The 14937-nt window shown below is 41.1% G+C and overlaps 2 protein-coding genes across 8 annotated transcripts in view; one reads left to right on the top strand and one right to left on the bottom strand.

Annotated features, from left to right (window-relative positions):
- LOC112140035 (paired box protein Pax-7) overlaps window positions 1-14937 on the top strand; it is a 629290-nt gene that overhangs the window by 516783 nt on the left and 97570 nt on the right. The window lies entirely within an intron of this gene.
- foxp3b (forkhead box P3b) overlaps window positions 1408-14937 on the bottom strand; it is a 22807-nt gene continuing 9277 nt past the window's right edge. Inside the window, exons 2-10 of one of the 3 annotated variants that reach the window (XM_036212994.1) lie at window positions 13331-13416; window positions 13012-13165; window positions 12015-12102; window positions 11243-11311; window positions 10945-11098; window positions 6183-6259; window positions 3049-3150; window positions 2818-2939; window positions 1408-2401 (exon numbers count right to left, since the gene is read on the bottom strand). In XM_036212994.1, coding sequence (XP_036068887.1) covers window positions 2296-2401; window positions 2818-2939; window positions 3049-3150; window positions 6183-6259; window positions 10945-11098; window positions 11243-11311; window positions 12015-12102; window positions 13012-13165; window positions 13331-13412 — 954 coding nt within the window. In that variant the 5' untranslated portion in view covers window positions 13413-13416 and the 3' untranslated portion in view covers window positions 1408-2295. Of the gene's footprint in view, window positions 2755-2817; window positions 2940-3048; window positions 3151-6182; window positions 6260-10944; window positions 11099-11242; window positions 11312-12014; window positions 12103-13011; window positions 13166-13330; window positions 13417-14937 lie in introns of all 3 variants that reach the window. The other 2 variants (XM_036212995.1, XM_036212996.1) reach the window with 2 other exon arrangements.

The following is a 14937-nucleotide window of genomic DNA, read 5'->3' as shown; positions in this document are numbered from 1 at the left end:
TAAAACTGAGGTCCTCGTCTGTGCTCCTGACTAATACCACCCCCAGATAGTCCAGTGGCTCGGTCCACTTTCCTCTTTTGTCAGGCCCTCTGTCAGAAACCTCGGGGTAACCCTAGACCCAGTTTTATCTCTCGACTCTCATGTCGCTGCACTTGTTCATTCTTGTTTTATCATTTAAAAAACATTGCTAAACTGAGTCCAGTTGTATCACGTTCTGAGATGGAGATGCTCATTCTTGCTTTTATTTCCTCCCGTCTCTAGACTCTAATCTCTAGAACGGCTTCAGGTTGTCCAGAACGCTGCTGCAAGGCTTTTAACTAAATCCTCCAAGTTTTCTCATGTCACCCCACTGGTAATCAAACTGCACTGGCTCCCCATCGACTACAGGGTGCAGTTCAAGATCCTGGTTTTTACCTACAGAGCAGGTAATAACCAAGCACCGGTCTACATAAGGACCTTGTGCAGCCGTACGCTCCCAGCAGGTCCCTGAGATCATGTGACCAAGGCTTGTTGGTGGTTAAAAGAACACGGTTAAAAACTAAAGGTGACAGAGCTTTTGCAGCAGTGGCTCCATCTCTCTGGAACTCCTTCCTCTCAGCCTCAGATCTGTTGACTCAGAGTTTTCTTTTAAAAAGCAGCTAAAGACACATCTTTTTAAAATGGTCTTTTCTTAATTCTGTTTTTATATTCTGTTTTTATACTCTTGTTTTCTTCTTCGTTTTACTTGTGTTTTATTGTGAAGCACTTTGTGATTCTTATCTTGAAAGGTCCTATATAAATAAAGATTATTATTATTATTGAAAATAAGTTATTTGAGCTTTTGTCAAATGTATATAGAGCAAATAAAATCATATTTTCAGAGATGCTAGTTTCTTTTTATATTTTTGCTTTGTTCGTGCCAAAAATAGACATAATTCATATATATGATTAAAAAAAGAAGGTAATGAATCCAAATCCAAATTTCTTAAAGACTAAAGTAAGACTATGCGGTACCTTTTAGGTTCTGATCAATAGAAAATGTCTCTTTTTCCGTTAAGGCTGCTGACCCCTGTACTAGGGGAAAATTGCTTCTTAGACTTTAATGTGCACTGCACTGGTCACTGTGCTCAGAGTTTTTATTCTTTTTGTTGCACTGTCGCATGTCAAAAACAATCTATTGTCAAAGGACGCGAACACATTGAGACTAAACATTGAAAAACCTTCGGTAACTGACTCTGAATTCAAAATGTTCTCCTTGAAACACATGGAACATGAGCTGATTTTTCTCCAACACATTACTGTAAGTAGTCCAGCTTTCTGCTTACCTGGTATTAGAAAAGCTAATATGTTTGTATCACGCCAAGTGAATATTTCTCAACATCTTTTTGTTTTTAAACACTTGTGGACATAATCACAGCCTCTGTCATTCCAATCATTCTTTAATATTTGATAAACTTTACATACTTTCAGGCATTGATTAGTGGGATGTTTTCATTTTCCAATTATGGTCTTTCCTTCACATTTTCTGTTTTTTCCTCTTGTTTAGCACACTTGATTCAACGCATTTCCTCTGAAAAGACCTGATTAGTACACAATGCAGGGCCAGATTCATAGCTATTCTAAACAATAATTTGCTTATCATTAAAATGTGAATACAACTTTACTGTTGTGATGAAAAGAAAAAAAGATGCTGGCATGAACAAAATGTATTGTAAGACAAAGTTCAACCTCCATGTAAACACAAAATAATCTGTATAGATATTCAGAATACGTCAGGACAGATCAGGAAAAGCTTCATGAAGTACAGTAATTTAATAACAAAACACTACGTTTGAGGTGAAAGGAAAGCACAAACACGCAAAGGACACACCACTGTGGTCAGTGTAGTGCAGCAGTAAACTGAACACCAAGACACTGAAGACTCAAACAGGAACACTGAGGCTGTGCCTCAATTCCTTCCACTAAAACACTATCAGTGTGAATTTTGATGCCACTGGCTCACTCCTTTGTAGCTTTTTAAACGCCAAATATGACATCACCCATTTACTGAAGTGCGAACCTATTAAATACGAACTTTTAAGAAGACCATTTATCAATCCACCAGATGATGACAACTTGGAGGATTTATAAAAATACATTTACATACATTCTTGTAGAATTAAAAGTTGTTAAAACGCAATGCATTGTGGTCTACATTTGCCAAAGTAAGCACAATGTTTATTGACAGAGACTTCTGGGAAATTTCTAATGAACTGAACATGACAGATTAGAGAAGGAATTCTATGCAGTGAGTAGTGAGGGAATCTGGACACAGTCTCAAACAACGCTCAAACAAATGAAGCGACGTGCAGGCGGCTGTGCCCCGCCCCACGGAGAACCACAGGTGAGTGGGCGGTAACCTCCATGAGAAGCCACAGCCAGCCTGCACAGAACACAGAAAAATGAGGCCACAGACTGTCAGTGGGAGGTTTCTGTCATTCCCTCCACACACAAACATAACTGTGGAAAAATGGGGCCTAAAACGGTGATTTCAGACCAAACAAATACAAAAGAAACTTCACTCCAGACGTCTGAAACAACAACGATATCTGCAGTACCGTGGTTCCTGTTAGTTCTGAACGAGCAGAGATAGAAAAGTGTGAGAAACGTATTTATGGACCCTTTATTTTATCAGCATCTCTTCTTCAGAACAAGGTAACCCGCTGGCGTGGAGGTGTTCACGGTCCCTCTGGATAGTAGTGGGTGAAGGGTGGGAGCCACCTGCTGGGACAGTCCCTGAACACACACAGGCTCATGAAAACGGGTCCAGATCCTACATGTATGCAGGGGTTGAAGTACCTGTGGTATTTCTGCCCTTTCCTCCTCTGGTATTCTCGCTCGTCCACCGTCCACACCGCTCCCTTTCCTCCCTCCACTCGCACGAAGCACTTGTGAAGGCTCAGGTTGTGCCGCACTGCATTCTGGGACAACAACAGCTTTGTTTTTACTTCAACTGCAGCGTGACCGTCGTTTTATTCAAACACATCAACATGTCTATGTGTAATGCATTCTGATCAGTGGAGGTCAGACCTTCCAAGTGGCAGAGTTATGTCTGAAGTAGAAGAACATGCTGGTGAACCAGTTGTAGATGTCATTCAGCGTGCGCTGTTTGTCTGGAGACTCCAGGATGGACTGAAGGAACACAACAAAAGTAGGAAAAATGAGCATCATTCTCCTCCTCTGGAATTATGATAGTTTTCCTTTTCATTCATTCTCCCCTTCATGACTTGAGTGGAAGTGTGGAGAAGCACATACAAAACTCCATAAAATTCAGTTCTTCTCTAATAATCAAGTCACCTTATGCAGAACCGACAAATCCACTTTTTATGCAACTAAAACTATTGAAACTTTGAGACTTGATTGATTTAAAAATAATTAAATCATGTTCAAAGTTAAAAAAAATAAAGAATTGCCAGAAAGTCTGCAAAAGCTCTTCCAGTTGAGAGAAAATAAAACACTTTAAGAGGAACAAACATTTACATCAAAGCACCTGTTAGAACAAACATGAAACTCCACTATCTATGGGGGGGTCAAAAGTGTCCAACCATACATGAATTAAGAGCAGTCATTAAGAGGGATATAATGAATAAGAGCAAATTAATCAAAAAAAATCAATCAGAAACTGTCATTTCTAACCCTAATAATGAAGATGAATCATCGTGTCTGTCACTTTATTATTGTGAGATTATGACAAACAGTCAAGAATCTGCTGCCACATATTTTGCTGAGCAGTTTGGTCCACAGAAACAACTGTCTCCATAAATCCACACGACCCAACGTCTGGGTTAGGTTCCGGACGCGGTCCACAAATTGGTGAACCCTGCTTTAGAGTGTGGTAATCTGAATACTCCAAACTGAATTATCCATACCCACAAATACCAGTTTAGCCTAGTACTGGTACAGAGATCCAGACTGAGGCCTCTTGTGATTGCTACTGGCTCTGCTTTGGCAGAAGAGTAAAAGATCTCGCCAAAAACTGGATGAGGTTCACGGGAATCGAACCCTGATTTTCCATGTGCCAGGCATGCCAACCAACTAAACTATCCAGCTACTTCCTTATTCACCTTTTCTTATTGGGCTGAACATTTTAATGTTTAGCTTGATATTTAAAAACAATAAAAAAGAAAAAAGTATGAGCAGAATTCTCCGGAATATTCTGATTAAAAAAATGTTTGAAATTGTTGAAAATGTGAAGAAGTTTTTCTGTGCCAAAAAGCACAAAAAGTGGATGAAGATTTTCAATTGTGTGAACATTTTGAAGCATTCATACAATTAAAGCAACACATTAAGACTTCAGTCCTATAACCTAAAATATGTCAACCATCAAAATGCAAGTTACTCAGTGAAACGGCGGCAATGGAACTGTGGAGGCGGCACTTTCATTTCCACAAGCTGGGAGTTGGCCGTGGAGGTTTTAAGAAAACGTTTACATTTAAGCGACTGGACGAGTTTGCTCTAAAGCAGAGGTGCCCAAACGTTTACGCTCAAAAGCCCAAAATCTAAATGGGATTCCGGTCTGCGGGACAAATACAACATTTTTTTTGCATGTCATGAAATAAAGGGAGAAAATAAAGATTATGGTTTAATTTATCAATTTCGATTCTATTAATAAATAAAAAATAAGTAACATTTGTCTTTGAGACCTTTAACAGCAAGGTTAAAAGTTTCATTTTTAATAGAAAATCAAGAGTAAAGCAAACTCTCTTCCAATGAAAACAGTAAACTGATCCTAACGAGAGACGTGGATCAGCTGATCTTTGACTTTATCCGTTTGTCGCTCCGTCTTAGCGAGCTGAAAAAGACGCTAAAAGCATCAGAAATGACAGTGAAGGATCATGGGAATTTCTAACACAAAAAAGCCCAGGACAGACTCACATGGGGTTGATTCATAGCTGCAGGCAAAGAAAGTGCTAACAGCGCCACCCGGAGGCTGAAAGTATATTACAGCCGAAGAGTTTTGGATCATATATAGAATCAATGAGAAATGGGTCAGGGGTTTAAATAAACACAACGCGGCTTCTGCCACCACGACTTGGCGGGAAAAAGGATAACTTTTGGGCCTGAAGGTTGACGTGGGTGAGACCGCCTGGACACACTTTGAGATCACACAGTGACAGGCGGGTGGCCGGAAGGCAGCAGTGATAATGGACTGATAGGGTCTCCAAGGTCCCCAAAATCGTCTGATGTTCGATCGGTTCCAGTCTGCCACCATCCAGCCATCCCCCTGCCCCTGCGCAGCCATCCCTCCGTCTGATTGTTAGAAATAGTACTGTAGTACCACGTACACTCCATGAGGGCTGTTGATATGACCCGGGGGCTCAGTGATGACCAGACGTCAATCTGGCCACCACAGATCCAAATGGGGAGACGGCCTTGATACTGCATAGACCAGGTTTGTCAAACATACGGCCCGCGGGCAGGATGGTTTAATCTGGCCCATGAAGAGAAAAAAGTATAAGGATGTTGATAAAAAAAGCAAGTGTCTAGCCCGTTCCTGTGGAGAGTTCTGGTTCTGTAAAAAAATGAAAGCAATACACAATCCCGCCACTAGGGAGAGTAAAGGAAAAGCAGCCAATGCAGGAAAAGATGTTTGAACATGACTTTGTATTTTGCACACTGACAATGTGAAATTGTTTACTCCACAGGATTTAAGTCTGGGATGTTGTGACCAATAAATCAATCCATTTTTTCCTCAGATTCTTAGGGAAAATAATGAAAGCTAACATCAGTCTGGCCTTTCAGTGAATTACAATCCTTTACAGCAGAAGTGGGACATTATCTTATCTTCTCCGGCCCCTACAGCTGCAGCCGGGCCGGCTATCGTGACGTAAGCAAGTCTCAGGAATGCAAACGCAGTTTTTCAGCCACAGTTTGAGTGATGGCGACTTAAAAGGAGAAATACTCGGAAATGCAAACACAAAATGATTTATTATTATATTTTTTCTCTTTCAGAAGAAAATGCCACACATAAATGTTAAAAACTCAAAAACATGTTTTCATTTGGAGGGGGACTTTAAAGCATACATCTCCATTCAACTACAAATGATAACACATTATAGGCCAGAATTAGCGGTTAGTGATAAATAACATTCAACATGTTGTTCCAGATACTCAGTCTTTTTATTTGTGTGCACATAAAGTTAAACGATAAATCAGTTGTTTACCCATCTTATCAGGTATGCATAGGTGTACGGAGGCCTGATGTTGTTGTACTTGTAGAATTCAATACTTGGCACCAAATCTGGAAAACACAAAAAACAGTCACATGTCAACATCTGTTCTCCGTCAGTTTTTATCCACATCTGATTTATGCTTATCTCAATATTTATCCCTTAGATTAAACATGACTTTTTACACTAGACGAGAAGAAAATGATCCACTCTACATTTTATCATTTAACGGATGCTAATTATTTTCAGATAAACCTTCACCATTAAAACACTGAGAGTTCAGGCTAACAATGTGACTGGATTAATACAAAATAAGGTCAAATGATAATAGTTAATGGTTGATATTGAGCGTGTTACAACTCCATCAATTTTTTCCACTCATCCAGGGCTGGGTCATTGGTGCGACACTTTTAAGCAGAAATGTGCTGACATTCCTCTCTCCAGCCTCTGCTTCCAGTGTCAGGTTTTAGAAGGTCAGAAAGATTGTTGGGTCTGTTGTTGGCCCCGGACCATATCTCTGGCTCGTTTTGGCTGTGGACCACGCCTCTGGCTTGTCTTGGCTGTGCACCACACCTCTGGCTTCTCTTGGCTGTGGACTGCGCCTCTGGCTCGTCTTGTCTGTGGACCATGTCTCTGGCTTGTATTGGTCGTGGACCACGCCTCTGGCTTCTCTTGGCTGTGGACCACGCCTCTGGCTTGAATTGGTCGTGGACCTCTCCTCTGGCTGTGGACCACGCCTCTGGCTCGTCTTGGCTGTGGACCACGCCTCTGTTTCGTCTTGGCTGTGGACCACACCTCTGGCTCGTCTTGGCTGTGGACCACGCCTCTGGCTTCTCTTGGCTGTGGACCACACCTCTGGCTCGTCTTGGCTGTGGACCACGCCTCTGTTTCGTCTTGGCTGTGGACTAAGCCTCTGGCTCATCTTGGCTGTGGACCTCGCCTCTGGCTCGCCTTGTTGAACTCTCTGGTGTTTGGAAGACTTTCTTCAGCGATTTCTAATAGTACTTTTACAGTAGTATCTCATTCCTAGTCACTGCAGATGCCTGACTTTATTGAATCTGTTTCGGTTCTTCTATTTAGGCCTTGTCCACACGTAGGCGGGTATCTGCTAAAACAAATATATTTTTATACGTTTTGGTCTATCATCCACACAAAGCCGAAGATTTAAGTTACTCAAAACGGTACATTAGGAAAACTCCAGCCAAAGTGAAGATTTTGGAAAACTCCGGTTTTGCGTCTGAGTGTGGACATGAATTTGTTTAGTTTATTAATTTATCCGGGCAGTGTACAAATACATTGATCTTAAAAAGCAAAGATGGTTGCACCAGATTGTAGCTTAGTAGCTAATTTCCACCTGGAGTCCTTTACAAAATACATAATATCTAAACATTATAAACATATTAACCATTTTAAGACATTTTTAAAAGAAATCCAATGTAAAACACGTTATCAAGGATGTTAAAAAACAAACACAATATAAAATACAATATGAAATCTAAAATATTTTATAAAACTAAAACTAGTGCAATATAAAATACATACACCAATTCATAAAAGCAACATAAAAATAAACATATTTCCAGTTAAAAATAGGATAAAACAATTACAGCAATAGTCTTGTACTCTGATAGATATCTATTAATGCGTGTAAGATTAATGCTCCAGCATCCATTACTTGTCAATGATTTCCAGAGCTTGATTATGCAGAGACCTTAGAGGCTTTAGGACTGTTATGCTAGCCTGAGACCTTGATGTAATACAGTATAAAAGGTGTGATATGATCATGGCATTGAAATACGACTTTGCCGCCTCTAAAGATAACGAGTCTCTGATATGTTGAAAGTTGACAATGTTAAATTTCAGAGTATTGCTGATCTTTTTAACATGATTTTTAAAATTAGGTGTAGGGTCTAAAATCACACCTAGATATTTAAACTGAGCAACATTCCTGATCATATGACTGCCCACATAGACATTAGGAAGAACAGCTTGGGTTTGTTTGTTGGAGAAGTACATGGTAACTGTCTTCTCTGCATTCAATGTAAGACAGGACTTGTTAAACCACTCCAAAGCATTTGTCATTGCTCTTGATAACTTCTCAGCAACCGACTTTGCATCCAAGCCGTGCACAAATAGGACCGTATCGTCAGCGTACATTACAACATCAGCTTCATTGCTTATGGAAGGTAGGTCATTAATGTATAAACTGAAGAGCAGTGGTCCCAGAATGGACCCCTGTGGCACGCCTGTTCTGCAGACTGTAAACGGTGAGATTTTCTCTTTGATCTTTACACATTGAGAACGTTCTGCTAAATACGATTGAAACCAGTTGATGGTGTTTGCCGAGAGATAAAAATGTGTCATTTTGGCAAGAAGTACAGAATGATCTACAGTCTCAAAAGTAGTGATTTACATTTTTAAAAGTCACTTTCTGCAACGATTAATGCATACACGCCAGTCGCGTTTCCATTAACTCTGAAAGTCCACAAATTGGAATTTCAATGAGAAATTCTCCTAATGGAAACACAACATTTTTCGAAAAAAGTTTTTGCGCTTAGAGGAGGTGGTTTTTGGGATGTATCCAAATAGACATTTTTCGCAAAACTGTAATGGAAACACTTTTTTCTAAATAAATGCGCTTCTCGGTATGAAGAGCCTGATCTGAGCGCTGCTGACCGGACGCACTGAGAGGTCCCACAGCGTCACAGCTCTTTAGAAACTGCTGGTCATACAGAATCGCGCAGCAGCTCCTCCTCCTTTCCTCATATCTTCATCTGCAGACGCACTTTTGCAGCTTGGAGCCGGAAGTCTCATGAGTGCGAGAGCCGTGACAGAAACTTGAATGGATGTTGTCGTGTTTTTAAAGAGAAAAAAGGTTCAGATGCTTTCCTGTTAGAATGCTTTTCTTTTACCCGCTGAACAGGCTTCTCTCTCTTCTGAGTCGAGCTGCACTGTACACCCCAGACAGAGCTGTGACGTCACTCAAATAACCTTTTAGTGAATCAAATAAAAAATACTTGTTCTCATTCATCGCCGTGTTTTTAATGACTTGTGGCGTGAGTTGGTTTGTGATCTATCGCAAAATTTTGATTTAATGGAAACAGGGTCATTTCAAAACTGTTTTTGTCGAAATTCCTAGAATTTCGACAAAGTTTTGCGCAGATGTGTGATGGAAACACAGCTAATGATGCGCCGTTGTTTATGTCAGATAGTGGTCAGCATGGACCCGAGGGGTCTGTTACTTATTACCCTGGTACAGGCACTTTTCACTTTGTTTTTTTCACAAACTCAATTACTGCTTCTTGTCGAGGAGCAAAGGAGAAGAAGTGCTTTGCAGTCGGCTATTTTACCCCAAATATCCCTTCCTCCTCGAAGGCATGACACTCGAGAAAGACGCCGTCTGAGATTTTGGGTCCGACCTGGACGCACCGCCAGCTGGTGGGAGAACTTTGAGCTGGAAGTCGTCCTCCAGGATGAAATGACAACTCAGAAAGGAGTGCTCTGATTGGATAGATTTACACTTTTAGGAAAACACTGAAAATACTCTTCTGGCAAGTTCATAACCGCGTCCAAGAGCGCAAGTATGCAGGGATGTGTGGATGGAATTATTTTTAAAACGATCGTGTGGACGCAACACTTTTTATAAAACGGAGGTCAGCAGATATGTGTGTGTAGAAATACCCGCCTACGTGTGGACATGTGGACATGGCCTTAAAGGGAGTTTTCTCTCTTTGCAGTTGCTCTTTGCTTGTTACAAAGATACATGGATACATTAAAAACCCTTTGAGGAAATCAGTTGATTACTTTTGCTGATCATTGTCAAAATACACTTTGGGCCTTGTGGCTTTAATAAAATGATCTGGATTGAGGATTTAGCTTGAGGATCAGAAACGTTAATGACATGAAGTACCAGTTCTAAATTCCCTTTAGAGGTCACCAGAGCGAATCAGCTTTCACTGATTTGGCAGAGAGTTTTACGCCGGATTCCCTTCCTGACACAACTCTGTATTTTAAGGCTCAGAGACCCAGTTAGGCAGCAGCGTGAGGGGATTTAAAGATACTCACTGGATTTGTTTGAACTCATTGCTGCCCTGGAAGTGAACCCAGATGTTCAGTGAGACATTTCCACACCCAGCCAACTATACTGTGAATTCTAACACAAAGAAATACAAAACATTTCCAATTCATCTAAAATAAATATTCACAATCCGCAGCTGCTTTTTTGTCAGTTTGATAATTATAGTCAAATGAATTTTCTGCACTTGGACATCTTCATTATTCTTTTTTTGATCCCCAGTAAATGGAGAAGTCATCAGCTTTAAAACTTGTTGACATTTAGCAGAGCAGAAAGTCTGGATAAAATCTGACCTCACCGAACTGAACTTATATTTTCACGAGTGTTTGCTGCTGTAATGCCAAAAACAGGACAAAAAAACAGCTTTTCAGTCGTCAACATGAGCAACAGCTCGCGGATCACGCGTTCCCGCTCACGTACGCGCTCTCGCTCCATCCACAGAGACGCTCATACCCCCCCACCTTTCACAACGTGTGAAGCTATAACGTTTTATTGAAAAAAAGTGTCAGGATTTGTACAGGTGGGCGGGGTCACAGTGCTACATGAATGGACCTTTTCCTTATGATGCCACAGACGGAAAAAACGTATGGTGAGAAAAGAGTGTGACTCCAACAGATCCTCAGATGCTGACCTTGGTTGACATAAGAATCATCAGTGAAATAAAAAAGGCCAAGCGGTTACCTGGCTGCAGATGAGAAGAACTGGCAATGGCAAAGCCGTGTTGGGCTAACTCTTCCAGCTGTTTGACGTCCCGATAGTGAGTCCGTCCTTCATTGGCTCCGTTAGGCTGGTGCAGAAAAAGAGGAAGGCTGTAGGACCCCCCCGAGGCTGCCCTCTGCATAGAGGAAAACTCAACTGCTGTCCACATTTTACAGTAATAAATCAAGTCAATAAAGGAAAATCTCTTAAACTGAGCAGATATTTGACTAAATCAAACACAGTACCAGACACGTCTCAAGTCTACAGGGAACCAACTCACCAGCTCTGAGTATTTTTGCTCAGAGAGATGAAGCTGCATCGCAACAAGTTTCTGCTTCTCCAGAGCAAGCTGAAAGAACAGCAAATGTGCAATCAAGAGTTTGAAAAAGTGATCTTCTGTTCCTGAACTCAGAGGAGTGTTCTCCGGGAGGGAAGAAAGCCTTAAAATCAGCTGACCTCTGAATGTTTGGATAAAAACTCTGCTTTCTTTACTTTATTTGTCTTTTTGTTGTTGTGAAACACTTTGGTATCCCTATAGAAGTTGTAAAGTGATATATAAATAAAGCTTCATTCATTCATTCAAAAAGATTGGCTTTAGAAGCCTGAACTCTGACTTAAAGAATTGTCTGATTTCAGCTGAAATGACATCAGGTTTTATACTTATAAGCGATCTCAAAATGAAGCTCAACTTTTAACAAAACCAATTCAATGAAAAGTTGTATTATGTTCTAAAGGGAAATTCAAAAAAATGCAATAAGCAACATATTAAACAACATTCTAGCATTCCTCAAAGAGTCACTGGAGGTGATTGGCAGTCAGTGTAGCAGCAGATCAAGATTCAAGAGATTTTATTTGTCGTATGCACAGCTTTCACTGACAACGAAATTTTGTTCCAGTACAACCCGAACAGTTCAAAGTTGACTGAGGTGCAGCAGTGATCAGTGCACCTTTAATTATTTATGTATTTTTTTATTTTATTTTTTTTTCTTTCAGATCAGAGGGAGACTGAAATCATAAGACAGAAGACAAGTTCTGACACCATTTTAACCCACCTGACGCTCCATGTACTGAACAATGTCCTGCTGGACTCTGAACTGGGCGATGCCTCTGTCCTCGTGTCTGTGGTCTGAATGGAGATGTCTGAAACACACAACAGGTAGAGAGTTGGTCATCGCCAAGATTCAGATACATTTTAAGTCATTTCCTTGCTTAATCTTTTGGATTGACTGTCATGAACTGAGTTCTGTAATTTGGTAAAGGAAAACAAACTGTTACCATGGTGCCTCATGTTAATTTAAGAGGGTTTTTGAGAGCCAAACTTGGTTGGTTCCTTAAATGTAGCATTAGTAAAGAGATGTGAGTGTTTTTACAAAGCTGTTTGATAAACATCAGAAACAACAAGCAAACACATCCAGTGCTTTTGTGCGCCGTCGCTGATGCGGGTAAATGCAGAAGGTTGTGTCAGGAATGGCGTCTGATGTAAAACCAAAACCAAATGAATCCTGGAAATCACAAACAGCTTTCATACTCTCATCAGTGAGGCTCATTGATGCAACGTCCCTCAATCGTTGCTTTCGAGTAACAACACTGTTGCTGTTGAGCTACAGGGTTCTGGTGGAGATCAGGCGACTGTTGGTGGAAGAAGAAGAAGAAGAAAGTGTTTTAAAGTCGAGAGGAAAGACGGGAGAGAAGGACGGAGTAGAAACTTTGAACTTTTAGGTGGATCTCCTGTGTGATCTAGAGTCCAGATAGAAAGAGATCAAGGGTGATAGTCTGGATCAGCTTCAAGCTCTTCTGTTTTACTCTCTTTGTTCTGTATCATCATCTTCCACAGACTCACCTGATCCCAGGTACTTTACACAAACAAGATAGTTGTAGACGTGCGGGAAAGAGACTCACCAACAATTGCCAACAAAAGTGTTCATGTGCACACTTAAAAAATTTACTTTTGGACAAATATTAGACACAGATAGTCAAGTGTGAGTAAGTCTTGAACAATGAACCAATCAGCTGTCTCTCTGTAGTTCAGTGCTGGTGTGGGACAGTCACCCATCATGAAGCCTGGCCTCCACTGACGACGTCTGTGGATCGTCTCCTCTCAGAGGGAGATGCAGGTTGGACCTTGGTGAAGATGATGAGGGAGAATGATTTGTCTCTGCCTCTTCTTTGCACACAGCAATGGCGGCCCTGCTCTCTGCACTTCCTGGTTGAAGAGGACAGCAATGAAACTGCAGGTTAGAAGCAGACTGGAAGTCCCGTCCTGTCAAAGGAAGTGTTACCAAAGGGGGTTCATGCAGGCACACCAGTAGAGATCCGGTGACTATACCTGTCATATACATACATCTGAGTGTAGTGAACATGTCCATACCTCGCTGCAATCTGGAAGCTGTTTGGGAAACCTGACGGAGCACTGACGGCCTTTTCTGTTTCTGCCACATGATTCCTTCCATTCTGCTAGAGAGTGGAGCAGAAGATCCCAAACATCAACTTTTGTCATAAACTACAGGCAGCGTGGAAAGGTCTGCATGCAGAACCAAAAAAATACACATTAAAGCTCAAGAAAAACGGCAACAACATGATCAAACTCTGACCTCAGGGGTCTTCCTGAACCTGAGCGATTCCTCAACTTATCCAAACCAATATTCAACATTGAAAAATGCTAGTAGTTTGCTTGTCAAAATTACATTCCCACATCTGCAGAACCTCCAGGGTGGGGTTATGCTCACACCACCTAAAAACTGCTGGATATCCATGAAAATGTAAACATTTCCCAAAAGGATTTTAAATGAGAAGAAGATATATTTGTTTAATTGCTGAAAATCTACAAATTGCTGAAGAAGTTAAAATAGTCTATAAATTCTGATATTTGATTAATAAATGTTGGTGAAGACATCCATCCACCCATCCATTTTCTTGACCGCTTCTTCCCGTTCGGGGTCGCGGGGGTGCCGGAGCCTATCCCGGCCACTAATGGGTGAAGGCGGGGTTCACCCTGGACAGGTCGCCAGTCTGTCGCAGGTTGGTGAAGACATGAAGTGCTAAAAAAATTACAGAAGAAATTGAAATCTAAACATTGAAGAAATAAGAGCAACATTTTCATTGAAAATACAATGTCCTCTTTATTTGAGCTGTAATGTTAAATTGTGTTATTTAAGCTCTGATAAACACGTCTGCTGTAATCTAATCCCAACTGCTGCTTAGTCTCATGCTAAGTCAGTTTGATCCATTGATCTCTAGGTAATTTAGGAGAGGTGGATAAAGACGACGGGGTTGAATAGAAGCAGGTGGTTCGCTATGACAACTCCTGACGGGAGCAGACATAAAGAAAATAAGAAGAAATCATTTCTCTTTTGCTGCTCCGGACAACATTTCTGAGTTCCTAACGGTCCTGTTTGTTCACCTGTAGAAAGGCCGGTTGGTTGATGACATCAACAGACGAGGTTGTACGAGTCATGAGCACAAAGAAATAGCTTCCAATTATTCATTCCACAACCACAGAACCATCTGGTAGCACAGTGGGATATTTTGGATTGTGATATAAAATGACTTCTACAACAGAGCATCAATAGAGAAAACTGTTTCAGTAAGAAAACTGACTTTAAGAGCGCAAAAGCAGCGATGGTACAAAATCAAGTCTGGTTTGTAGAAATTCTTGTCATATTAAGGAATCTGTCAGTTTAAAAGGAGTTATGTCTGCTGCATAAAAGCGGCTGGGTGGCTCAGTGGGCTAGGTGAAGGGCTGACACGCAGGAGCCCTGGGTTCGATTCCCAGGGTTGTCCACTGATGACCGTTGACCTTAACTGGGTCCCTGTGCCCCTCAAGTACAGGGTTGTGTCAGGAAGGGCATCCGGCGTAAAATCTGCCAAATCACTGATGTGAAACAGTGGGTGCTGTTACGCTGTGGCGACCCCGAAAGGGGTAAGCTGAAAGGTGAACAAAGCTGATGATGGTTAAGATGTTTTACATCCAGTTTG

This window comes from Oryzias melastigma, linkage group LG7 (genome assembly GCF_002922805.2).
Source record: "Oryzias melastigma strain HK-1 linkage group LG7, ASM292280v2, whole genome shotgun sequence".
Taxonomy (NCBI): Eukaryota; Metazoa; Chordata; class Actinopteri; order Beloniformes; family Adrianichthyidae; genus Oryzias; species Oryzias melastigma.
This window is presented reverse-complemented; position numbering and strand designations above follow the sequence as displayed.